Here is a 24,979-nt window from a genome sequence, read left to right as displayed (position 1 = left end):
GGGTTAGAAAGGACCTCCAGGGTCACCCAGCCCAACCCCCTGCCCAAGCAGGGTCACCCAGAGCAGGCTGCACAGCACCGTGGCCAGGTGGGGCTGGAACATCTCCAGAGAAGGAGACTCCACAGCCTCCCTGGGCAGCCTGGGCCAGGGCTCCGTCACCTTCAGAGGGAAGAAGTTCTTCCTCATCTTCAGCTGGAGCTTCCTCAGCTTCAATTTGTGCCCATTGCCCCTTGTCCTGTTGCTGGGCACCACTGGAAAGAGTCTGGCCCCGTCCTCCTGACCCCCACCCTGCAGATATTTAGAGGCATTTCTAAGGTCCCCTCTCAGCCTTCTCTTCTCCAGGCTGAACAAGCCCAGCTCCCTCAGCCTCTCCTCGTAGGAGAGATGCTCCAGTCCCCTCCTCATCCTCGTAGCCCTGCGCTGGACTCTCTCCAGTAGCTCCTCATCTTTCTTGAAGTGGGGAGCCCAGCACTGGACACAGCACTGCAGATGGGGCCTCACCAGGGCAGAGCAGAGGGGGAGGAGAACCTCCCTTGCCCTGCTGCTCACACTCCTCTTGATGCACCCCAGGATCCCATTGGCCTTCTTGGCACCCAGGGCACGCTGCTGGCTCATGGTCACCCTGTCATCCCCCAGCACTCCCAGTCCCTCTCTGCAGAGCTGCTCTCCAGCAGCTCAGCCCCAGCCTGTACTGGTGCCTGGGGTTGTTCCTCCCCAGGTGCAGGACCCTGCCCTCGCCCTTGCTGAACCTCATCAGGTTCCTCTCTGCCCAACTTTCGGGGGGCTCAGCCTGTTCCCAGAATCAGGGTCCTGGCCTCACACCCTCCCGCTGCTCCCACCTCAGCACCACGCGTCCCACCATGGCAAGGGCCAGGGGACACATGGACGCAGGGTGGTGAGGGGCAGCTGTCCCCTCGCCCCACACCAACCGAAATCAACAGGGGGCGACGGCAGCGGGGCAGAAGCCCCCCCTTTCCCCCGGGGTCACACGCAGAACGGCGGTACAAAGCAGCACAGATTTATTGTTCAAACACAACCCCCCAACGCCTGAAGGCTGCTGGGGGGCCCGGCCGGGCTGACAGCCGTGGCACCGGGACCGGTCTGAGAAAACTGTGGGTGCAGGGGAGGGGAGGGCGAGCCCCCGGGTGCCTGCTCCCCCCCGAGCCCCCCCGCCCTGCTCACTGGGGGGCCAGCAGCTGCTTGCGCTGCTGCTCCAGGAGGGCTTCCAGGCGCTCGGCTCTCTGCACGGCCGCCTGCAAGAAAGCACGCGAGGGAGAGCTGGCTGCGCCCGGGGACCCGCGCAGCCCCCCGGCCGGGGGCTGCCCACCCCCTCACTCACTGCGTACTGCTTCCGAAGGCTGCTCACGCTCTCCTCCTTCCTCGCCACTGCCATCTTCACCCTGAGCAGAGGGACACAGCGGGGCTGACGGCAGCACCGGGGGAGCGCGGCCCCTCTCCCCGCTCCCAGCACGCTGCGGGAAGCCAGGGAGCAGCAGCTCCGGGCTCGGGGTGCCGTCACGCAGCCCTCGGTGAGCGTTACGCAGTGCAGACCGAGTCAGCGAGGGGAAGACGGGGACATTAGCTTCACAGGACTTTAATTAATTAACAGGACCACAGGGAGGAGATGTGAAGTTTCTTCCCATTTCTCAAGCCCACGGCAGCTGCCTCGTGGCTCTCGGAGCACCAGACCTCCTGCGTTTCCGCCCTTGCCCGGCTGTACGCAAGGGACGGAGGCGGAAGGGGGATCCTCGTTATCTCCTACTCGAGGTACGACCCTGGGAATCGCTTGGCAGGATGGGGAGCAGCCGGTGAGCTCCGTGTGCTCGTACAGCAGCCCCCCATTCCAGCCGGGGGCGAGCCGCTCCGCGCAGACGCCGACACGAGGGGCGGCTCTGCCCCACGCAGAAAGAGCTCCTGCAGGGGACGATGCACGTCCCCTTCCGACTCTCCTTCCGTTTGCCAAACGCAGGCAGGCTCGAGGGGAGAGAAAACCTGGTGCTGCTGCTGCCTGACACCGAGCCGGGTCCCGGCCCCATCGCCCCATTGAGCGCAGGACGGAGCCAAGCCCCCCAGCATAGCCCTGCAGCCCTGCAGCTGCCAGCCTGGGGCCCCGGCGCGTTTTGGGGGTGCCACAGCTGCCCCCGACCTTGGCAGCTGCGCAGCAGCCCTGACCCTGCCGCAGGCTGCTCCCTCCCTAAGCTCAGAGCGGGGAAGCGGTTGCCCAGTCCCTCTGGAACGGCAAATCCGCAGAGCAAGGTGCCGCAGCTGCAGCCACGGGCACCGCGCGCTCCCCAGGGCACAGAGCCCCAGGAGCCGGCCGTGAGCCGGGCCCGCTCGCACGGGTCCTGCCAGGGAGCAGCCGCAGCCGGAGCCGCGCAGCCCCGGCCTCCCCTGGCAGCAGCAGCCACGCTGCTGCAGCTGCCCACCCGACGCTCGCCCGCCCTCGGGGCACGCAAGGGAGCAGCCTGAGGACAGCGGGACACGGAGCAGAAGCCACGACGGCTGAGTGGGCAGCCAGCTCAGGTCATTATGCGATTCCAAGTCAATTCTATGACTCTAATTCAATTCTACGATTCTAATTCTGCTGCCCATTTTGCCCCCACGGGCCTGGAAGCCGTGCCTGAGGACGCAGCCCTGCAGACACGCTCCTGCGACGCACCCCGGGCCAGCTCCGTGCCCACGGCCCCCGCTGGGAGCCCAGCCCGAAGTCCAGGCAGCCTCACCTCCTGTGAACCTCCTCCAGCTCCTGGTCCTTCTCCCGCACCACCCTGTCCAGCTCCAGGCGCTGCCGGGCTCTCATCTCCGCCATCTCTGCCTTCAGCTGCTTGTTCTCCTCCTCCGTCCCCACCAGCCTGTCCGCAACCTCCTGCCGGATGGCTTCTGCCAGGCTGCTCCGCTCCTGGGCCAGCTGGTCCCTCCCCTGCAGCGGGGCAGAGAGGGAACACCGAGGCGCCGATGGGCACAGGGCGATGCCAGGGGACAGAGCCAGGCAGGGCACGGAGCAGGGAGAAGAGCCAAAGGCCCAAGCTCTGCTCCTCACCCACCTTCCGGATCTCCTCCACCTCCTGCTCCTTGTGCTTCAGCAGGCCCTGCAGACGCGCGCTCTCCCCTTCCAGCTCCGCCAGCCGCCCCTTCAGCTCGTTGCAGCGCTCCTGCAGCTTCCGCTCAGATCGCTCCAGCTCCTGCAGCTCCACCTCATACTTGTCCCGGATCCTCTTGATCCTAACGGGAGGCAAGGACGGGCAGCCTGGCTCAGCCCGGCGCTGCAGGGACCGTCCCCAGGCACCCTCGCGCTGCGGGAGGGACCCCGACACAGCAGCGAGGGGTGGATCTGCCCCACGGGAGATCCGGGGCTGGTTCCTCAAGCGAGAGGTGAGCTTCGTCCCCATCAGCTGCACCAACGCTGCTGGCACCCACCGCGGCAGCGTCTGGCGCTCGCTGGAGGGACACGCAGCGCTCAGGGGAAGGGGACCAGCCCCGGGGAAGCAGGGATTCGCAGGCTCCCTCCTCCCTACCTGTTCTCCGCTGCCCTCTCGCACTCCTCCTTGGCAGAGGACATGTCGGCCTCCAGGCGCTGGATCACCAGCTCGATCTCTTTGTCCCTCTCCTTCCTCACCTCCTCCCGCAGCTCCCGCTCCCGGGAGAGCAGCCAGGCTTCCTGGGGACAGAGATGGCAAACGCTGCCTCGGTCCCTCTTGGGTGGCACCTCTGGAGAAGAGCAGCCCTCGCCGTTACCTCCTTCTTCACGTAGTTCGCCTCCCAGGCCTGTTTCTCGATCTCCAGCCGGTCCTTCAGCACCTTCATTTCTGTCTGTGGAGAGACAAGGAGGCAACAGCTCAGCCGTGGCGGCTGCAGCATCCCACGCCGGCTGGGAACCGTGCCGGCATGGGTACGGGGCTCAGCAGTGCCAGCACAGTCACCGCAGCCACGCGCTGGGGACTGGCCTGCTCGCACCCCAATCCAGTGCCCAGAGGCGAGGGGAAAACCAGACCTGATGCCGCCTCTCCTGCTGCTCCTTCTCCTTGGTGTACTCCTCCTTCAGTGCCCTGGCGACGGCCGAGCTGCTCGCCTCCAGCTGCTGCCGCAGCTCCTCCGCCTCCGCTCTCTGCCTGCCCGCACACAGAGCGCAGCTCCCGACGTCCGCGCCGGCTCAGCCTCGCTGCCCCTCCGCGGGCTGCTCCCCTCGACCACCAGCCCTCATCCCACCGTCCCTCGCCGAGGGAAACCGGCCCCACCGCTCCAGCCCTCGCCGCGGCGCAGGGCCTGCTGCTGGCCCTCTCACCTGGCCGCTTGCTGGCTGAGCCGCTCCTTCTCCTCGGCCACCTCGGCGTAGAGCCGGCGCCGCTGCTGCTCCAGCGCCTGCTCCTCCTGCTCCAGCTGCTGCTCGCACCTGCAGGCACGGCGGCCTCAGGGACGTGCCCGGCGTTGGGCACTCGTCTGCCTCTCCATCCCAACCCATCCCATCCCTTCTGCAGGGGGCTGGATGCTGGAGGATGCCCCTGGTTCACCGGCTTCTCCCCCCCCAGAGCTGATGGGGAGAAAAGGGGCTGCTCCCCGTGGGTACTGACCGCTGGAAATACCAGCAACGCAGCCGCACGTGGGTGCCGGAGTGTGAGCCCCACACCACGGCCAAGCCCCGCAATGAGAGGACGCACCGCTGCCGGGCCAGCTCCCTCTCCCGCTGGCTCTGCTCCTCCTTCTCCCGCTCCAGCAGCCCCCGCAGCTCCTCTGCCTGCCGGCCGTAGCGCTGGGCAGCCCGCTCGTCCGACCGCAGCAGCTCGGCCTCGTGCAGCATCTTCAGCTTCTGGATGTCCTGCCTGTGCTTGGCGATGAGCTTCTGGATCTCCGGCTCCAGCCCTGGGGCAGTGGGAAGGACCGTTACTGCCCGGCCTCGGGGCCGTCGGGACCCCAGTGCCGGTGCCCTTGGCCAGCTCGCGAGGAGGCTGCCAACACCGCAGCTCAGCAAAGAGGGGTGGTAAGAGAAGGCGGGCGAGCACGCGCGGGCTTTCTTGCTCCCCAGCACCCGGCTCTGCCAGACGCAGGGAGCAGAGCCTGCCCGCGCCAAGCAGCCCTTCCCCGAGCTGCCAGCAGCTTCTGCCGGCACAGCCCCACTCCAGCACCCGCACGGATGTGGCCCCAGCACCAGCCCGACGGCAGCCACCGTTGAGGGAGCGTACCCGTACCTTTCACGGTGATTTCCTTGATCTTCTTGGTTTTCTCATCAATCCACTTCTCCCGCCGGATTTTCTCAGTTGCGCTCATCAGTTCCTTCAGTTTCTTAATCTCCTGTTCGGAAACAAACGGGAAAGCTCCAGAGACAAGCTACGGGAGAAAACCCCTGGGAGCCCGGCTGCTGAGCAGGACGTTGCAGGCACGAGCAGACGGCCCGAGCTGCGCACGGACGACTCGCACAGCCCCGGCCAGGCGCACCCCCCCAGCCGTACGCTCTCCCAGTGCCCCCTCCTCTCTCTCACGGGCTGGGGCTGCTGCTGCCCCGCAGACCCCGAGCTCGGGGGAAAGAGCAAAGCCCTTGGGAAGCGCTCGCTGGCCGAGACAGGAGAGCACCCGCAGAGAGCGGAGGGGAATCCGGGGCTAACGAGGGTCCTTGCATGCAGGGCAGCCCGCCTGTCAGCAGATGTGGGGTGAAGACGCTTCCTTCTCCACCTTCCCTCTCTCCCTGGTGGGGAAGACCCTCCGGCAGGAGGACAGACAGACGGGCATGCCTCCCAACACCACAGACCAAGCTCCTGCAGCACCCAAACGCTCGTCAGAGACTCGAACGCTGCCCAGCCCAGGCACAGCCGCTGCTCCTGCTTCCTCCTCCGACCGTGTTTACCTCCTCGGCCCTCCCCTCCAGCAAAAGGGCTGGAGAAACACCCAGGCCCTGCCGCCCCGGCGCGCGTTCCCAGCACTCCCGTCGGCAAAAACCGGTCGAAGCACTCAACCACGCACTTCTGTGCTGGGGTTTCTGGTGAGAAAGGCACCGGCTGGCGGAAGGCCCAGCCTGGCCAGAAACGGCTCCGTTTGGGCACGGGCAGCCGACGTCTGCGTGCAGGGGACAGGGCGTGGGACACGTCACAGCTCCAGAGGACGAGCCTGCGGCAGGACATCCAATGGCTGCTGTGCAGAGGGGAGCGGGGAATAGCAGGGAGAACAGCCCGGGACTCGCTCTTAGGGAAAAAAAAGAGGGCAGGAAAATCGGCACGGGAAGAGAGGGAGAGCCCGAAGGCAGCAGCTGAGCACGGGGAGATGGGGCGAAGGCGCTCCCGCACGGGGCTGCCCCGGGCGCTGAGTGGGGAGTTCCCACCCCAGCCCTGCTGCCCGCAGGCGCCTGCAGAGCCGGAGCAGGGCAGGGCACGAGAGCAGAAGGGCAAGGCACAAAAAAAAAAAGAGCAAAGACCAGATTTACCTCGCAAAAGGGGCCCAAAGTGCGCCAGACCTGGGGAGAAAGAAAGGAGGGGATGGAGAGCGAAGGGGAATCGCAGAGTCACGGGGGAGAGGGGAGACGGGAAGGGAGAGAGGCAAGACCGGACAGCCACATGCACGCGAGAGCCACAGGCAGCGAGACAGGGAGGCAGGGCTCCCATGGGAGGCACAGCCACACTGGGCAGCTACAAACTGGGCAGCACCGACGGTGATGGCAGCGCTGGGACGGGGGCAGAGCCAGCCCCGCCGGGGAGCATGCCACATTGTCGGAGCCCGGCTCACCGGGAGCAGGGCAACGGAGCGGCCAGAGAGCAGAGACGGGCTCCCGGGCCGGTGCCACCACAGCTGCGGGGCTGCAAGCAGGGAGCGAGAGGTAGCAGAGGCACCTCCTCTGCCCCGCACAGCTGCAGCACCAAACCAGCCCCGTCCCTCCGCGGGAAGCAGCTCCTCCAGGCACCGAGCACAGCAACACCGCGCTGGCTGCTTCCTCCTGCCTGTGCTCAAAATTCAGGCTTCAACAGTAAGGCAGAGCGAGCCAAGCGAGCCTTCGCTTTGGTTGTGTGAGGGCGTCCATCTGCACAGGCTCAGCGTGGAGCAACGCCTGCCCCGCTCCAAGCCCGGGGTGTGAGCTCGGCTGCAAGACCAAGGGCGAGTGGGGCAGCAGAGCCAGGACGAGCCCCACGGCAGGGCTGCCAGGCCCGGCACAGGACGAGCAGAGCCGGAGCCATCTCCGTTTGCCGGAGAGGGAGCTCCCTGCACGCTCCCACGAGCAGGCAGCACACCCCAGAGAGGGGCCCCAAGGCATGGACCCCACTGCGCAGACGCCGGGGAACCCCCCTCTGTGCGTTTGGGTGCTGGCCAAGGCAAGAACTCGGCGAAACCCACCCAGGTGCTATCATTGATGCACCCCACCAGCTTTTATAAGCTTAACCCCGCTCAGCTCCGAGTGCATCCCTACTCCTGCGCAGGGGGCTGGGAGTCACCCAGCTGAGGAGGAGACGGCCACAGGTACAAATCCAAATCCCTCCACGGCATCGGGTTTGTGCCAGCGCCTGCTTTCGGCTCTGCCGAAGCGAGCTCCCTAGTGCCTGGGAGCTGGGGGAGAGCTCCGTCCACAGCAGGACACAGGGGAAGGGTCCTTCCGAGCAGAGCCCCTTGGCCGCGGCCCGTCCCCTCTCCCTGCCCCCCCACCTTCCCTATCCCCTCACCAGCTCGTGCTGCTCCTGCATCTGGGTGATCTTCTTCCCGTACTTCTGGTCCACCTGTTTCAGCTCAGCTACCACAGCCTCGCACTTCTCGCTCAGCACCTTCTTCTCACCGATGAGCTGGGCAGGGTGAAGGACAGGCATCAGGCAGGGCAGAGCCACCACCGCGTCTGGCTTCGGCAGCACTGGCCTGAGCTGGGACGGGAGATTACCTGGTCGATGAAGGCCAGATGCCTCTGGATAGCTGCCTCATACTGCTCCCTCTGCAGCCTGAGCTGGTGGCCCAGCTCCTTCTCGGTCTGTTTGATGTGCCGGACAGTCAGTTCCCGCTGCTGAGCCTTTCAGATGCAGGGCAAAAACAGCCACGACGTTAGAGGGAGAAGTTACACCAGCCCCAGCACGCGTACAGGAGATCCCTTCCAAGCCTGGGAGGCACTGTCGGGCCAGAACAGGGAGCAACGGAGCTAAACCAAAGTCCCTGGTGCTCACAGGGACTCCCCTCCTGCCCCGCTGCCAGCAAGAACACCCACACCCCCATGGGACAGGGAAAAGAGAGCTCAGCCCAGGTCCTGGCTGAGGGTTTCTGCACCAGCCATCCCCATCTTTCTTATAAGCCCCCTTTAAGTACTGGAAGGCTGCTCTAAGGTCTCCCTGAAGCCTTCTCTTCTCCAGGCTGAACAGTCCCAACTCTCTCAGCCGTTCCTCACAGGAGAGGTGTTCCAGCCCTCTGATCATTTTTGTGGCCCTCCTCTGGACCTGCTCCAGCAGGTCCATGTCCTTCTTGTGCTGAGGGCTCCAGAGCTGGACAGAGGACTCCAGATGAACTCTCACCAGAGAGGAGCAGAGGGGCAGGATCCCCTCCCTCAACCTGCTGGCCACACTGCCAGGGAGGGGAGTCTGAGGAAGGTTTTTCACATCGAGAGAGGGGAAGGACAGCAAGGAGAAATCGGGGAGAAGCCCACACCAGACCGGGAAGGACCTTGCAGATCTTTCCCATGCTAACAGAGACTGGGACGGCGGCATGCCAGGCAGCCTCCGGCTCACTGGGACGCGCTCCGGGAAGGCTGCTGCACTGGGGACACAGACGGGAAGCTCTGTTTGCAGAGCCCCGATCTTGCGCTTCAAAGCGACTGCCCCAAGAAACATCTGCGGAGGGCTCGCGGTCTCCACTCCCCAGCGAGCGAGCACATCTGGCTGACACACCAGGGCTGTCTGCAGCAGGCTGACCGCTCGCTTCTTCTCCTCCACTTCCAGCTTCAGCCTCACGATGGAGCTCGTGACCTCCGTGGCAACAGCCGAGGCCTGCTCCAAGTGAGCCAGCTCCTCTTCCGAGAGGAGACCCTGCCACAGGGAAAAAAAGCCATTAGAAGGAGGTGCCGACCACCAGGACAAGGAGGCAGGAGACCCTTCCCACCAGGGTCTCGCCGACGCAAAGCAGCTCTGGCTTCAGCACTCGCCTCCCGCTGCGTGGCCGAGGCGGCCGACCGGGGCCTCTCCTGCTCCGACTTCTCCATCTCGTCCAGGAAACTGATGATGCTCTGGAGCTTGGCCTCCGAGAGCAGGGCGCCGTCCTCAGGGACCCCCGGGGAGTGGTTCAGCTTCCCGAACTTCTCCAAGTTGTCAGCGGTCAGGGAATTGGAGCCGGGTTCCTGCTGGGCAGACACAGCTGTGAATGTGAGTGAGCACCCAGGGGAAGGCTCGGGAGAAGAGGCGCCGGCGCTTCTCCTCCACCACTGGAGCCCAGTCCTCCCACTGCATCCCAGTAACCAGCCTTATCCCCTGTGCTAATCCCGCTCCCGCCACGGCCCTGCACGGTTTCGCTCCTCCTGGATGCCCAAGTCCCACCACACCGTTCTCCTCCGCTGCCTTCCCCGGCAGGGAGCCAGCTGCGTTTCCCACCCTCCACCGCCCAGCAAGCGCCGGGAGCGGGCAGCCCACGGGGAAACCTCCTGTCGCCGTCCGGGGATGGACGCGACCAGCCTCAGCCCCCCGCCTACCCCATCCATCCAGGCACATCCGTCCTTCCTGCAGGCCTTCAGCGGGGGCAGCACCTCCGGCTCTTCCTCCAGCAGCCTGAGCGTGTCCAGCAGCTCGCTGAGCGTGACCTTGGGCTGAGCCCCGCTGATGGCAGCCACCGTTGTCTCCAGGTCCTCGCCACCCGCCTCTCGGGAGCTCGCATCCTAGGGGAGAGCACAACACGCCTTGCAGTGAAAGGGCTCGCCAGATCTCCCCCGAAGTCGACGGAGGCTCTGCAGCCGCCCCAGTAGAGCAGTTGGTGCCAGGAGCCCCACGAGGCAAAGCCAGACCCACCTGCAGCTTGTCCTCTGCCCTGGTGTCCTGCAAGGGCACAGAGCCGAGCTCTGTGAGGCCGCTTTCTTCTGGCTCTGCAGCTACCGCGTGGAAATTGGCCTCTGCAGGAACCAGACTGTTCTCAGGCCCTTGAAGCAGCTCTATAGAGCGAGAACGGCCCCTCCGCCCTCCTCCTTCCCCCTCCCGCCGCACACCGCTCGGCATCGCAGACCTGCAGGAGGGGCTCACCAGCGTTGTTGGCTTTGGTGCTGCTGCTGGCTGGACTGACGTTCCTCGCAGCAGCAGGTTTGGCAGGCTTCTTCTTTGCTACCCTTCTGCTCTCCTTCCCCAGCACAAGCTCTTCTTCTGCCAAGCGCTTTGACTCCGACGCCTTTTGGGCTCTTTTCTGGTGCAGCTCCTGCAGGGACAGACAAGCCGTCAGGCACAGGGTGCGTTCTGACCCATACCTGCGCTGCTGCGAGGGTTAGCGGGGGCCTGGGGGACAGCAACAACCCAGGCGCTCGCTGCCGAGGGGTCATCGAGGACAGCTCTAGGGAAAGGGAGAGCGCAGGAGCAGCGGCTCTACTCCGCGCTGCTCCAAGCGGAGGGGAGGTGGTGGCCAGGGCCTTGCCAGCTCCATGGGTGAACAAGGACTGGTCACAGGCGCCTGTGCAGCGTCTTTGGCTGCTCCGCGAAGGGCCTGCAAGTCCTGAGCAGTGCCGCGACGCCGCAGAGCCTTAGCTGAGTTTTGGGAAGTCGCAAGCACGGGTCTGCAAGACTGTTGCAGCATTTTGCTGGCCCCCAGCTGCTCACTGCTGTCTCCCCCGGCTGCCCCCGCACCGAAATACGGTTCCATTTAGGGCAAAGAGAAATCAGGAGTTTAAAAAAAAGAAATCTTCAGCTCTACCGCAAGCCAGCATGCAGCTCCCCACAGCCTGTGCCAGCCCCTCACCCGTGCCCCAGGAGCAGCAGCCCTTCCCTGCGCGACGGGGAGAAGCCGGAGAGGTGCGTTGTGCCAGCGGGCACAGTGCGGAGCTCAGCCCACCCTGGGGTCCCCGCTCCCAAGGACGGGCCCCCACCCGGGGCACCCTCGGCCCCTCCGAGGGGCTGCACTCGCAGCCGCCCTGTGTCAACGCGGTCGCCCTTTCCCCAAGAACCAGATGGAAACCAGCGCTGCCTTCACAAGCTCCGAACGAGCTGCCAAGGCTTGGCAGGAGCACAACGGGAAGCCGCTCCGTGGCACCTCTGGCTCCGCAGGGAGCGCTCCCTCTCCACGGCTGGCTCTGGTTCTGCTGCCCGCAGAGCCCTGCGGGACGCAGGGGAGAGGCCCTCTCGCTGCCTCGCGGGAAGATGCCAAGGAACCCGTCTCACGCAGGCCTTGCCTTGTCCCTACCTGGATGGCAGCGCGTCGGGCCAGGCGCGCCTTCTCCTCCCGGATCTTCCGGCGTTCCTCATCCTTCCTCTCGTGCAAATCCAGGATATTGCCTTCCTCCATCCGCCGCTGCCTTTCCTTCCAGGGAGAAGGGTCAAAAACGTTACCGAGAGCTCTCCAGCACCCACCACCCGCAGCAGGGCAAAGGGCACGCTGCACCTGGGGTCACCCCACACCCAGGCTTTCCACCCCCCCAGTTCTCCCCCCGCGCAGGTACAGAGCCCTCACAAAGCTCCACTTCACAGCAGCTTATTTTCTTTAGATACTAAATGTAATTATTAGTCATCTGGGTCTGAAACCACCAAGGAGACAAGGCTTAAAAATAGACTCTCACATGCAAGAGCTATGGTATTCCTCGTTATTTGGATAAATAATTTAACACAAAGAAACACAAATAGCTGCAGATGACTCGTCACCCTCTAATGAGACAACTCATTACTGATTCGCTACCACGAGCCGAGACAGGGTATCCCTCCTCTGGCCACCAGCGTGTCCGACACAATAAGGATCCAGCAGGATTTGTGCTGCTACCGCCAAGCGTCCGCCTGCTCGCGGCTGCAGGGAGCCGGCAGACCGCAGCCGTGCAGCGCCGAGACAGGGGCTCCCGGCCCAAACTCCCCGTGGAATCGAACCCATCCCCGCAGGGAAGGGACGCTCCGTGGCTCTCCGGCCTGCAAGGGGCTGGCGAGATGGAACACCAAAGCCGCCTCCTCTCCAACAGCCCAGGTCTCGATTGGAGGGTCCGCTGACTACGGGACTCCAACTCCCGCGCCGGCGAGGCGAGCGGGATGCTGGGGTGTCAGCAGGGCCTGTGCCGGAGGCAGCGGGCAGGACTGCTGGGACTATGAGGATGGTGAGGGGACTGGAGCATCTCTGCTACGAGGAGAGGCTGAGGGAGCTGGGCTTCTTCAGCCTGGAGAAGAGAAGGCTGAGAGGGGACCTTAGAAACGCCTCTAAATATCTGCAGGGTGGGGGTCAGGAGGACGGGGCCAGACTCTTTCCAGTGGTGCCCAGCGACAGGACAAGGGGCAACGGGCACAAACTGAAGCCGAGGAAGCTCCAGCTGAACCTGAGGAAGAACTTCTTCCCTCTGAGGGTGACGGAGCCCTGGCCCGGGCTGCCCAGGGAGGCTGTGGAGTCTCCTTCTCTGGAGATATTCCAGCCCCGCCTGGCCGTGGTGCTGTGCAGCCTGCTGTGGGTGACCCTGCTTGGGCAGGGCGCTGGGCTGGGTGACCCACAGAGGGCCCTGCCAACCCCCACCATTCTGTGATCCCGTGATTCTGTGACTGACCTCACGTTTGGAAGCCAGCAAGCGCCCCAGAGCCGCCGCTGCCGCCCTGTGCCGCTGCGAGTGGCGTCGGTACCAGCGCTGGATGGTCACGGCGGCCAGGTTCACCCGCTCGATGAACCTGCGGGGAGAGGCAGGGTCAGCGCGGCCCCGGGGCCCTCTGGCACGGTCCCGTCCCACTGCAGCGGAGCGCAGGCTGCTCACCCTCGGCACTGGGATGGTGTCTGTCCCCGCATGCCCCAACTCAACGAGGCCTTTTCCTGGGCTGACTTTTAGGAATTTGTGCCTTTGACAAGGACACCTCCAAGCGCGGAGCCACAGGGAGGGTAAAGCAGCCACTGCGGGCGCGCTGAGAGGGGCCCTTCCCGAATTTGGAAGCCCACAGCAGAGGAACAAACCCACACCAGCTGCCCCAGAGCTCACCCCTCCGCCCCGTGCCATCCTCCTGCCCCTTCCCACCAGCTATTGTGCACCGGCTCCACCTCACCGCTCTGCCTCCTCCTCGGTCACCTCCTTCCTCCGGGCCAGGCTGCTGTTGTTGTTGCAGGTCACGATGTTGTTGCTGGAGAAATTCTTCTGTGACTTCACGAAGCTGCTGCTTTCGCCATCCTCATGTGAGGTCACTTTGACAGCATTACTAAGGAAGAAGACGAAGCTGGCTTGGCACCATCCTGCCCCGTCCCACGCCGCATCGGCACACGGGCACAGGGTCAGCACAGCTGCCAAACCAGGACCTCGCCACGCTTACTTGAGGGAGCTGGGTGCCTGGTTGGAGCTCTTGGGCGCGGGGCCCTTCTCGGCCGTGGAGTAGTTGTTGTGCACCATGGTGGTGACGCAGTTGCCCATCGCACCCTTGTTGCTCCTTTCGTGGAGAGAGGACGAGGCGCCAGGACTCGCTGGGTGCGAGGGGGACGGCGCGCGTGCCGCCACCGCTCCCTGCGTGGTGACCCCCAACGCAGCCGCGATCGCCTGCAGCGTCCCCGTGGCGAGGAGCAGGCCAGGCCGCACCGGCAACTCGCTGCTCCGCAGCGGCTGTGACCCGACGCAGAGGCACAGACCCAGCCCGAGCAGACCCAGCCGCCTGCTGCCGAGGCTGCTCGACACGCAGCCTTGCTTTAGGTCTCTCCTGACCCTGAAGGGTTTAAGTTTTACTCATTCCCCCTCCTAGAGCGAGAACAGCCTTTCCCACGCATCAACCGAGCTCCAGTGCAGCTTCCAAACGTAGCCCGGCACAGCGTCACCCGTCTGCCCCACGCTCAACCCCGCGCCCTGGCACCCCCTCCTCCGCCCAGGGGTCTTCTCGGTGTAGTTCCACCCAGCACCAGGCCGGCTCCGGTTCGGTGCCGCCCTTCCTACCTGTTGTTGGCAGTGAAGTTGGCTGCCAGGAGCATGGTGGCTTCTTTCCTCCTCATGCCCGCCGGTGCCTCAGCGCTGCGGGAGCCGGAGGAGCCGGGGAACGCCCGCGGCTGATCGTCCTGCCACCGAGCCGGCCGGTATAAACGCAGGCAAGCGCCAGACCCGCGGCCTCAAAAGCCGCCCTCTTCCTGCACAAGCCAGCTTCTCCCCACACGAGAAAGCTCTGTTCCACGGCACGGCAGCCTCCAGGCCTTGCCTGCAGCCACCAGCGCTGGGAGGCCACGGGCCAAACGCCCTGGACCAGAGAACCAGCCGAGCATGTGGGCCAGCCAAACCGTGCCAGCTTTACTGCAGGCTGAGAAACGACCAGGGACGAGCTGTGCCACCATGGACGAGCTGCACCACCCTGTCCGTGGGTCCAGGGAACCCCTCCTACCCCCCACCAAACCCCCCTGCTGCCCCAGCAAGCAGAGCCAGCTTAGCCCACCCGCCCCAGGACATCCCCCTCCTCACCAAAATGTTCCACGTGGTTTTCCTTTCCGGGGAGGTTTTGCTCGGGGTCGCCAGTTTCTTTCTGCCCCCGGAACCGCTCTCCAGGAAGGCGAGGAACTCTCCCGTCTGCTCCGAGCTTCAGCGCGCACCCAGGGAAGGCAGCGAGGAGGAGAGAAGGCGAGTTCTGGGGTTAATGTTGCACGCAGGCACGCGGCAGGGACACAACGACAGGGGGGTTCCCGTCCTGCACAGGCTGCTTCAGTGAGAAGCGCGCTCTGAGCATGGCACAGCGCAGAGCCGGGGCACGCCGACCGCCCGCCACCGCGACACGGCGGAGAAGAGGGATGGAGAACCATCACACAGCCACAAAAATCTCTGAACGGTTCGTTTTCCAGCAGAGCTTTAGACGGCAGCGCGGTGCGTGGAGACGGAACACGTTAACGGGGCGGGCGCAGGGCAACAAGCGAGTGGAGAGTCACGACTCAGGGACAGCCCCAGGTGGTCACGGAGACAGAAGGAGAACTTCTTGCCTCCTAACACAGCCCCACCATGGTCCGGAGGGTGCACGAGGGGCTGTCGTAAGCGAACGGTCCTGTCCCGGGGAATTAAAGCGAGGGGCTTTTGTGTCAGAGGCGTGCCAGCCACAGAAAAACACTCCGCTTCCCCAAACCCTCAACAAGCGGCCTCCCCTCAAAAAAAAAAACCAAACAAAAAAACAGAGCTTGGCTTTCCAAGGCCAGGCTGTCACCCCGAGGCGTAGGACAGAGCTTATTGCACTCTGTTGTCAGGCTCTGGTTCCCTCTCAGGACAGAGAGCCCCGAGGGGCGGTGGGACTGCCCGGAGCCCCCTCCACGGGACAGCCGGACACACGCTGGAGCTGTACCTGCACGCGCTGTTCACCCGCTGGTTAACCTGGGTGGTGCTGCTGGACCTCCGGAGGTTGTTCATCGCCCGGGACACCGCACCCTCCTGCGAAGGAGAGCGTGAAATTCAGCAGCGATGCCAAGGAGACACAGGGGCAGGCAGAGCTGGGCTGCCCGGCCTCGGCAGGCTCCCCTGGGAGCCAGGCACACGAAAACGGCACGGCTGGCAGTGCTGCCCACCCACACAGCCCCAACACAGAATCCCAGCATGGTCGGGGTTGGAAGGGACCTCTGTGGGTCACCCAGCCCAACCCCCTGCCCAAGCAGGGTCACCCACAGCAGGCTGCACAGCACCGCGTCCAGGCGGGGCTGGAATATCTCCAGAGAAGGAGACTCCACAGCCTCCCTGGGCAGCCCGGGCCAGGGCTCCGTCACCCTCAGAGGGAAGAAGTTCTTCCTCATCTTCAGCTGGAACTTCCTCGGCTTCAGTTTGTGCCCATTGCCCCTTGTCCTGTCGCTGGGCACCACTGGAAAGAGTCTGGCCCCGTCCTCCTGACCCCCACCCTGCAGATATTTAGAGGCATTTCTAAGGTCCCCTCTCAGCCTTCTCTTCTCCAGGCTGAACAAGCCCAGCTCCCTCAGCCCCTCCTCGTAGGAGAGATGCTCCAGTCCCCTCCTCATCCTCATAGCCCTGCGCTAGACTCTCTCCAGTAGCTCCTCATCTTTCTTGAAGTGGGGAGCCCAGAACTGGACCCAGCACTGCAGATGGGGCCTCACCAGGGCAGAGCAGAGGGGGAGGAGAACCTCCCTCGCCCTGCTGCCCACACTCCTTGTGATGCACCCCAGGATCCCATTGGCCTTCTTGGCACCCAGGGCACGCTGCTGGCTCATGGTCACCCTGTTGTCCCCCAGCACTCCCAGTCCCTCTCCACAGAGCTGCTCTCCAGCAGCTCAGCCCCAGCCTGTACTGGTGCCTGGGGTTGTTCCTCCCCAGGTGCAGGACCCTGCCCTTGCCCTGGTTGAACCTCATCAGGTTTCTCTCTGCCCAGCTCTCCAGCCTGTCCAGGTGACGCTGAATGGCAGCACAAGCTGCCGGCGTATCCAGACACGACACTGCCGATACCCCCACGGCTGCTGAGCCCTGCTCGAGGCGGAGCGCAATGACACCGAGCGCGATGCTGAGCCACAGGCACGCGTTCGCTTGCACGAGCTCCCCAGCCCGGAGGGGCCGTGCTCGTCACCTGCACTGGGAAGGAGCGCGAGGGAGGACTGCCATGGCAGCAGGGATTGCTGAGCAAGGAGCGCAGAGACGCTCTGCTACCAGATCGTAACAGAGCCCGGTAAGTACCTGGGGCTCATGCACTCTGCTGAAAAAACACTGACAGAGACCCCGGCCCAGTGAGACCCCAAGTCCGCAGCTCCTGCCAACCCCGGCACGAATGGAGGCGGCTGGGCAAGGCACGGGACGTGCCTCAATGCGCTGTGGCACCCGGCAAGAGACACCAGGAACTGGGGAGCATCCAGCAGGAAATCGGCCCAGGGAGGTGAAGGGCAAGGCAGGGAAAAGGGTGCAGCCTGACGCCCTCCTGCTTGCCCTTCTGCGTCCGTTACGGGGTCGGGCAGAGACCTGACGAGCAGCCGCTCGTTGAGGACGATCGGATTCAGAGAGAGCACGCGGCACCGCAGCGCCCAGAGCTCCTCCGGCTCAGCCCGCGGACCGGTGCAGCCCAGCGCCCGACAGCCGGAGAGCGACGAGCACCCAGGCACCCCACGGCTCCCTGACCCGAGCAGCAGGAGGGACACAGGGACGGGGGATGGCTCCCAGCCTCACTCACCAGAGCGTTCCTCTTCGGTTTTCCGTCGGCGCTGACCGAGACGGAGCGTGCCATGGGCTTGGCAAGTGAGGCGCTGCCGGGGCGGCGCAAGAGCGGTGCGGGGAGGCCGGTCAGGGTCAGATCCACATCGCTGGCGCCCTGGAAGGACGAGCTGCCGCCACGGGTGCTCCTCATGCTCAAGCAGAGAGAAGGGGCCCTGGAAGCACAGAGCAGGTGGGGAAGCGAAGGCTCGGGGAGAGTTTCCAGCCTCGTGCGGCAAGGAAACGATGCGCTCTGCTCCCAGCCGTCTCCTACAAACACCGGCACACGGAGCCATAACTGTTTGCAAACGGGACAAAACCCCTTCCTTTGTATTTCCACGTGCCAAACAACCCTGAGCACAAGGCCTGGAGAGGCTCCAGGTGAACTCCCCACAGCGCCCGACACCAGCAGCCGGCCCCTCGCTGCTTTGACCCAACGCTCCAGCTGTCCCACATCCTGCTGCCCTACGGCCGGCACAGACTCACAGAATCCCAGCATGGCAGGGGTTGGAAGGGCCCTCTGTGGGTCACCCAGCCCAACCCCCTGCCCAAGCAGGGTCACCCACAGCAGGCTGCACAGCACCACGTCCAGACGGGGCTTGAATATCTCCAGAGAAGGAGACTCCACAGCCTCCCTGGGCAGCCTGGGCCAGGGCTCCGTCACCCTCAGAGGGAAGAAGTTCTTCCTCGGGTTCAGCTGGAGCTTCCTCGGCTTCACTTTGTGCCCGTTGCCCCTTGTCCTGTCGCTGGGCACCACTGGAAAGAGTCTGGCCCCGTCCTCCTGACCCCCACCCTTAAGACAGGACTCTCTCCTCAAGGCCAGCAGACGACTAAGACAGGAGAAAAACCCTGCTGCCCTCGCTGGGCTCCTACGCTCCACACAGGCTGTGACCGTGGGGGGATCACGCTAGCCCAGAACGGCCCCTTCTGCCATGGCCGCGGGCTGAGCTCACCCAGCGCCCTGCCTTGGGCAGCGACGCTGCAGGAGCAACCGGGCAGCTCCCGAGGGATCCTTCCCCCACCAAGCGCTCCCCGTTTCTGCCCAGAAGCTGCTCGAGAGCGGCCATGCCCCCTCCGCAGGCACAGGGACAGCTGAGCCCCGCTGTGCTCCCTGCTTTGGCCCTTTGCATCCCCTCCCACCACAGCACCGAGCCAGGAGCTGCTGCTGCCCCAGGCAAACGACACCGCAGAACGGTTTGGGTTGGGAGCGACCTGAAAGTTCACGCTGTTCCACCCCCCCGCCACGGGCAGGGACCCCTTCCACCAGCCCAGGCTGCTCCCAGCCCCGTCCTTGGACACGGCCAGGGAGGGGGCAGCCACAGCTCCTCTGGGCAGTCGGGGCCAGGGCCTCACCACCCTCACAATGATGAATTTGCTCCTTACATCTAACCTAAATCTGCCCTCTTTCAGCCTGAAGCCATCACCCCCTGTCCTATCCCTCCCCGCCCTTGTCACAGCCCCTCTCCAGCTCTCTCGCAGCCCCTCCAGGCACTGGCAGCTGCTCTGAGCCCTCCCTGCAGCCTTCTCCTCTCCAGGCTGACCAGCCCCAGCTCTCCCAGCCCTTGGACCATTTTTGCAGCCCTCTTCAAAAAACCCCACCACTTTACCTCGGTACCTGCCACTACCCAAACCACCCCGGAGCCCACCTTTCCCCGGGAGCAGGCCTGCGTCCACCTCCCCACCTCGGGGCTCCTCACAGCTCCACCAACCCGGACAAACAAAAGGCTTCTCGATGGAAACGGCCGGGCCCGCACCGAGAAAACAAGGAAGCGGGACGGCAACATCCAGGCCTTTCGGGTGCCAAGGCCCAAGGCCCAGGTACAGGCCTAGGCCTAGGCCTAGGCCTAGACCCCCCCACCCCGGACCTCCTGAAGGGACAACGCCGAGGGCGAGGCCGAGGCAGGGGCCGGGGCCGGGGCGGTAGGCCCGGCCCCGGCCCCCGGCCTCACCCGAGGCCCTGGCCCTGTCTTTGCCCAGCTCCATCCCTCCCGTAGCCCGGTCCCGGTCCCCTCAGGCCGCCCCCGCGTAACCTACCGCCGCCGCCTAGCGCCCCCGTCCCGCCCCCGCCATTGGGGAAAGCGGCTGCCAATCGGAAGGGAGGGGGGCGGGGCCTTAGGGGGTGGGATCGAGAAGAGGCGCTGGGGAAGGCTGAGGGGGCGTGGGCTGGGGAGGGCGGGGTGGTGGGCGTGGGCTGGTGGGGAGGGCGGTGCTAGGGCGGGGTCTAAGGAGGAGCGAGTCATTGAGAAGCTATGGGAGGGGCGGGGTCTGTGAGAGGCGGGACGGGAGAGGGGCGGGGCTTGCCGCGCTGTATTGAATGACCAGCTATGGGGCAAGGGGAGACTCTGGGACAGGGGGATCTGTGGGGCAGAAGGAAGCTCTGGGACAGGCCCAGCTGTGGGGCAGGAGGATCTGTGGGGCAAGGGGAAGCTCTGGACAGGCCCAAATGTGGTTTGGGAGAAGCTCTGGGACAGGGGGATCAGGGGGCAAGACGAGCTGTGGGGCAGCGGGAGCTGTGGGGCAGGAGGAAGCTCTGGACAGGCCTAGCTGTGGGTCGGGGGGAGCTGTGGGGCAGGGGTAAGGTCTAGGGCAGGCCCAGCCATGGGGCAGGAGCTGTGGGGCAGGGGGAATCTGTGGGGCAGGGCCTAGCGACGGCGCAAGAAGAACTCGCATGTTCCCAAACCCAAGCGTGGGGTTTATTGGTGGGTCCCGGCCCCACGGGGACATCGGCACCTGCTCCCGCCCCAGCCCCACAGCCGCCAGGGCTGGAGGGAGAAGCCCCGCAGGGGACCCCATGACCGCGCTGGGGTCCCCAGACCGCCCCCAGCGTCCCGCACCCCCCTCCCAGCCCAGCCGAGCGAGGGGTGCCAGCACCTGGCCCCGGGAAACCAGCGACTTGTGGCAACAAGAAAACCCAACCTTACCAAACCCTGGCCCCCGCGGGGATCTCACACCCCACACCCCCTGTCCCTCGCCCGTGTGAGGCTGCTCGGCTGCTTCTCCCCAGGGTGAGCGGGGAAGCAGGGGGCTCGGCTGTGCAGCCCCGCAGGGAGAGAGGGCAAAGCCCCCCGCGAGCCCCCCGGCAGCTACACGTTGAGGAAGGCGAAGGCCGAGGGCTGCCGCGCGCCCTCCGTGTCCGTCCGCCCATCCTGGGGCTGGGACAGCGTCCGTGGCTCTGCCGCCGGGGCATCCGGGCACAGCACCGCGCCGGAACAGGCCACCAGCTCCATGCCAGCGAAGAGGGAGAGGCTGCGGCCGGGCGCAGGGGTGCCGGCCGTGTCCCCCCCCAGCCCGCTTGCCACCCCCAGCTCGCAGCGACAGGCCGGCACCGCCGCAGCGGGCTGCCCATGGCTCTCCGCTTCCAGCCCCCGCTCCTCACCGCGGGCCGGCACGGCCGCGGGCAGCGGGGTGAGGATGCTCTCGCCTGCCGGGGGTGCGATGTCCGTCAGCAGGTCCCTGGTGCACGGAGCCGAGCCCGCGGCGAGGGCGGAGGGGTCCGAGCCTGTGCCCACGCTCTCCGGGGAGCGCTGGCCTCTGCAGAGCGCCTCGAACTGTCGCAGCATCTGTGAGGAGAGCGGGATGGTGGGAGGGAGAGCAGCACCGGGACGGGGGCTCGGCTCCGGGAGTCTCCGGGAGCCCCCCGCTGCAGGGAGGGGACCCGGGGACACCCCAGGAGTCACCTTGGTTGCTCGGTTGGCGACGGGGCCGGGGCTGCCTCGGCCGAGCTGCTGCAGACGCTGCCGCGTCACGGCGAAGATGTGGTCCAGGGAGAGGAGGTCGGAGCACATCAGCGAGGAGATGGCGCACATGGACCTCTGCGGGCCGGGGAGCGCGGCTGAGCCCGGCGTGACCGCCCGACGCCGCGACGCCCCGGCTCGGCTTCTCGCCCCGCGGCGCCGGCGCTCACCATCCGGACGCTGTCGCTGGGGTCCTCCAGCGCCCGGCTGAGCAGCTCCAGCACCACCTCGCAGTTCAGCAGCCCGCACCTGGCCCAGGGGAGGGGGTCACCGGCGTCCCGGACCCCCAAGGCAGCCCCCCAGCACCCACAGAGCGCCCGCCTCGGGCACTTACTCCTTGACGAAGTGCTGTGCTTCCTCCCTGGTGAGGAAGACCCTGGCGCCGCGGGTCAGCGCCGACACCAGGCTCACCTCCCGCCCACAGTCGCCCGGGCTGTCAGCGTCCGCCCTGCTCAGGGAGACAATTCAGTGGGGCCCTGCTCCCTCCTGGGGACCCCAGCACCCTCCTGCGGGCAGGGACCCCCCCACACTCCCCCACACCCGCCCTGCCCACCCACGGGCTGCCCGGGCTGGGAGGCCAAACACGCCAGGGGGAATCCAGCCCGGCAGCGCCAGAGGACTCGAATTAACAGTGTGAAAAATGCAGGCTCCGTTCCCGGGGACGAGGGCAGCGTCTCGGCAGGTCCCGGGGGACGGGGAGCCCCGCACGGCCCCCTCCTCACCTCTCGGCCGCGGGGGGCAGCTCCCGGCTGGCCCCGGACTGGCTGTCGCTCCCCGATTTGCTGCAGGAGTCCGAGGCGCGGCTGAAGTCGCCGTTGCCCTGCGAGGAGTCGCGGGAGCTGCGCCCGCCGTCCGCCTCCTCCCAGCCGCCCCCGGCCAGCCCCGGCTGGTGGCTCGCTGCGGGGACAGCAGCGGTGAGGGGTAACCCCCGACCAGCCCCGGTACCCCACGGAGACCCCCCCCAACAGGTGCCCACCTCGGGCGCCGGGCGCTGCGGCGGCTGCTGGAGGCTTCCCAGCCCCAGGCGGGCTCCGGGTGGGCGAGGGGGCTCTCACGGGCTCGTACGAATCCTCCTGGAGCTCCCCGCGGCGAGGCCGGGGCCCCTCTGGGGATGGCAGCACGGCCTGGGCCACCGCTTCGGCCGCTCGCTGGATGGTGCTGAGCAGGGCTTCCCCCGCCGAGGCTGCGCAGAGGCCGGGGCGTCAGGCGCTTCCTGGGGAGCCCAGCCCAGCCCTGGGCACCCCCAGCCCGCACGCTGCCGGGGGACGGTGGGGACCTGCCCACCGCAACTCCTGGCTGGAGAAGGGGGGCAAGGAAAACCTGGGAGCCACCGGGACAGGCGACGGGGCACGAACCGGCCCCCCACATCCCCATGACACCTCCCAGCAGGGAAGGACCCGGAGGAGACCCCCCTCAGCCAGCCCCAGCACCCATCGGATGCCCTGGGGAAGGGGAGAGCTGCGCAGAGCAAAGGGTGCAGCACGGCTCCGCCCCGAGCCACCCACAAACACCCACCGAGAAACGCCCGCCGGGTAAGGTGCCTCCGAACGCCGCGAGCCTGCCCAGAGCCAGGCAGGACCCCCGGGGCTGCGGCACCCGGCGCTGGCAGCACTGAGCCGGGGACCCAGGCCGGAGGAGGGGGACGCCGGGACTCACCGGAGCCGCTTTTCTCACCGCTGAAGCCGAATCCTTGCAAGGAGCCGCAGGGACCAGGGCTGGAGCCCATGCCTGCGGGAGGCACAAGGCAGCTCAGAGGCAGCGTGGGCGTTCCAGGTCACCCTCCGCTGCTGTCCCCCCTGGCCGTGCACACCCAGTGGGGAGCTGAGAGGAGTTGGGGTGCAGGGCAGCGTCTCCCCGCTCCCCCAAACACGTTTTTTCCCTCTGACCCGGTTCCTCGCAGCCTGCTCTGGCCAGAGCTGCGGGACGCCCTCGGCAAGCCGAGCCAGGGCAGCAGCCAGGCTCCCGGCTCCCTGCCCCTGCCCCCAGCAGCCCCCTGGCCAGCGGATCCCCCGCGCACCCCCAGCTCCCGCCGAAGGGGTCTGCACTCACCCGTGGGAGGTGGGGGCTGGGCAGGCAGCGCGGCAGGCACGGGGAGCGGCGCATCCGAGAAGAGAACGCTGGCCAAGTCCTGCCGGGGGAGCCGGGGACGTGGGCAGGGAGCCAGGGGAGTGCGGCCGGACCCCGGGGCGGGGGTCTGCGCGGCAGAGCTGCCCTCCCGCTGCGGGAGGGAACCCCGGCACGGGGTGGGGGGACGGGGCCGGCACCCACCTGCGCAGCCGCCCGGACCTTCTGGTTCAAGCTGTTGCCGTGGAGGGGGTCTGGGGGCCCAGAGAACACTGCAAGGCACGAGGTTGGTAGGGCTGGGGGCCGCTCGGCTCCCAGGGACGAGGCAGGATAGGGCCCTGGAGCAGCCCCCGACGGCAGCAGCACCCCAGGCTCTGCCCCGCAGCCAGGCCAGGCTCCCCAGCACCCCCAGGGCCGCTCCCCCCCCCCAGCTCCCCCCGCCCTCTCCCCGCTACCTGCAGCCTCCCGGACGAAGCAGGCGTTCCGCTGCAGCTGCAGGACGAACTGCGGGGAGCCCTGCGCGCAGGTGTGCAGCAGCAGCTTCAGTGCCTGCGGGGGGGGGGGGGGGAGAAGGCCTCAAGTGTCGGCTGCGGCGCCTGCACCCCCCCTACCCCCTCCGCAGCCGGGGAGCCCACCAGCAGCCCCCCACTCCCCCCTCCACAGCCAGAATCCCATCTGCAGCCACCTCCCCCCAAGCTGGGGAGCCCCTGTGCAGCCCTCCCCCCACTCCTCCACAGCCGGGGAGCCCCTCCGCAGCCCCCCCCAACTCCTCTGCAGCCGGGGAGCCCACCAGCAGCTCCCCTTCCCCCCCACAGCCCCAAACCCCCACCCCTCCCCTCCCCCCCAGCCAGGAAGCCCACCAGCAGCCCTCCCCCACCCACCTCCCCGCAGCCAGGGAGCCCACCAGCAGCCCCCCCAGCCTCTACAGAAGGGGAGCCCTCCTGCAGCCCCCCCCCTCCCTCCCCTCGCAGCCGGTGAGCCCCCCAGCAGCCCCCCCGACCCCTCAGCCGGGGAGCCCCCCCAGAAGCCGCCCCCCCCCCCAACCTCTGCAGAAGGGGAGCCCCCTCGCAGCCCCTCCCTTCCCCCTCCGCAGACCCCCCCACCCCCCCTCTCGCAGCCGGGGAGACCCCCAACCCCCCCCCCCGCAGCTGGGGAGCCCCTCTGCAGCCCCCCCACCCCCTCCGCAACCGGGGAGCCCCCCAGCCGCCCCCCCCCGCAGCCGGGGAGCCCCCCAGCAGCCCCTCCCCCCCCCGCCACCTTCAGCTTGACGCGGCAGGAGCCGCTCCGCAGCCGCCCCAGCAGGTACTCCAGCAGGCACTGGCTGCTGCCGGGCGACTCCAGGGAGATCTCTGCGCCGGGGTCAGGGATCCTGCGCTCCGCAGCCGGACCCGGGGCAGCCGCCGCTCCCCCTCCCCCCCTCCCCAGGCCTCCCCCACCGCCCCCGGGACAGCCCCGGACCCCCCCCCGGCCCCCCCGCAGGATACTGGCGATCTCCTCCAGCAGGTACCCGGGGCAGGGGACGTCGTCGTCCGCGGTGCCCCTGAGCAGCGCCGGCAGCTGCAGGGGGAGGCGGGGGGCGGCGTGAGAGGGGCCGGGCCCGGCCCTGCCGCGCAGGGCCCACGCGAGCCCCCCGCCCCCGGTGAAAGCGCTGCGCTGACGTCTCAGCTCTCGCGATCAGTGACGCCACAGCTGTGACATCAGAGCGGCGGGAGTGCCCCGCGCCCACCTCCCCCCGCCCCGGCCCGTACCCGGCTCAGGAAACTCAACCGGTCTCTCAGCGGCGCCGCCATGACACTCCCGGCGCTGGTCCTGCCCGGTCCGAAAGCGGCCTCGCGACTCCGCCTTCCGGAGGGCGCTGAGCGCCAATGAGAGGGCGAGGCGCTGCCTCCCGGCCAGTCATCAGCGAGGGAAGGCGGAGCTCCAAGCGGAAGTAGCTCAAAAGGCTGACGCCGGTGGCAAAAGGGCGGGAGACGGG

The 24,979-nt window shown here is 67.0% G+C and overlaps 2 protein-coding genes across 6 annotated transcripts; both read right to left on the bottom strand.

Annotated features, from left to right (window-relative positions):
* Positions 1 to 1,091: 1,091 nt before the first annotated feature.
* Positions 1,092 to 18,138, bottom strand: CEP131 (centrosomal protein 131). 5 transcript variants are annotated; one of them, XM_075441052.1, is made up of 26 exons: positions 17,187 to 18,138; positions 15,372 to 15,457; positions 14,510 to 14,624; positions 13,997 to 14,115; positions 13,389 to 13,502; positions 13,128 to 13,277; positions 12,644 to 12,761; positions 11,314 to 11,430; positions 10,170 to 10,338; positions 9,942 to 10,042; positions 9,629 to 9,811; positions 9,089 to 9,283; positions 8,835 to 8,972; positions 7,844 to 7,969; positions 7,635 to 7,751; positions 6,410 to 6,439; positions 5,184 to 5,286; positions 4,656 to 4,857; positions 4,283 to 4,390; positions 3,992 to 4,109; positions 3,736 to 3,810; positions 3,516 to 3,658; positions 3,045 to 3,222; positions 2,724 to 2,920; positions 1,340 to 1,400; positions 1,092 to 1,253 (listed from the first exon to the last, which is right to left on the bottom strand). In XM_075441052.1, exons 1-26 carry the CDS (start codon positions 17,703 to 17,705, stop codon positions 1,179 to 1,181), a joined length of 3,657 nt encoding a protein of 1,218 aa, XP_075297167.1. In that variant the 5' UTR covers positions 17,706 to 18,138; the 3' UTR covers positions 1,092 to 1,178. The 5 variants fall into 5 exon arrangements, with proteins under 5 accessions (XP_075297167.1, XP_075297168.1, XP_075297169.1 ...); XM_075441053.1 differs by having other exon boundaries at positions 9,089 to 9,280; XM_075441054.1 differs by lacking the exon at positions 6,410 to 6,439.
* A 1,831-nt stretch (positions 18,139 to 19,969) lies between these two features.
* On the bottom strand, positions 19,970 to 24,823 carry TEPSIN (TEPSIN adaptor related protein complex 4 accessory protein). Its single transcript, XM_075440777.1, has 13 exons — positions 24,753 to 24,823; positions 24,489 to 24,561; positions 24,262 to 24,353; positions 23,460 to 23,553; positions 23,209 to 23,276; positions 22,990 to 23,068; positions 22,597 to 22,668; positions 21,917 to 22,123; positions 21,663 to 21,837; positions 21,275 to 21,388; positions 21,111 to 21,189; positions 20,884 to 21,018; positions 19,970 to 20,766 (listed from the first exon to the last, which is right to left on the bottom strand). Exons 1-13 carry the CDS (start codon positions 24,792 to 24,794, stop codon positions 20,290 to 20,292), a joined length of 1,707 nt encoding a protein of 568 aa, XP_075296892.1. The 5' UTR covers positions 24,795 to 24,823; the 3' UTR covers positions 19,970 to 20,289.
* Positions 24,824 to 24,979: the final 156 nt, after the last annotated feature.

The sequence above is a fragment of the Opisthocomus hoazin genome, chromosome 21 (genome assembly GCF_030867145.1).
Source record: "Opisthocomus hoazin isolate bOpiHoa1 chromosome 21, bOpiHoa1.hap1, whole genome shotgun sequence".
NCBI classification, from domain to species: Eukaryota; Metazoa; Chordata; class Aves; order Opisthocomiformes; family Opisthocomidae; genus Opisthocomus; species Opisthocomus hoazin.
Note: the sequence above shows the minus strand (reverse complement) of the source record. Positions and strands in the feature narration are given on the sequence as shown.

Coding starts and splice junctions, on each gene's coding strand:
- CEP131 (XM_075441052.1), bottom strand. CDS start 17,705: ATGCTGGGATTCTGTGAGTCTGTGCCGGCCGTAGGGCAGCAGGATGTG. Junction 5,287..6,409: donor CTTTGGGCCCCTTTTGCGAG/GTAAATCTGGTC, acceptor GTTTCCGAACAG/GAGATTAAGAAACTGAAGGA. Junction 1,401..2,723: donor CTGGAGGAGGTTCACAGGAG/GTGAGGCTGCCT, acceptor CCCTCTGCTCAG/GGTGAAGATGGCAGTGGCGA.
- TEPSIN (XM_075440777.1), bottom strand. CDS start 24,794: ATGGCGGCGCCGCTGAGAGACCGGTTGAGTTTCCTGAGCCGG. Junction 21,389..21,662: donor CTGCCCCCCGCGGCCGAGAG/GTGAGGAGGGGG, acceptor CTCCCTGAGCAG/GGCGGACGCTGACAGCCCGG. Junction 21,190..21,274: donor GCACAGCACTTCGTCAAGGA/GTAAGTGCCCGA, acceptor CCCCTGGGCCAG/GTGCGGGCTGCTGAACTGCG.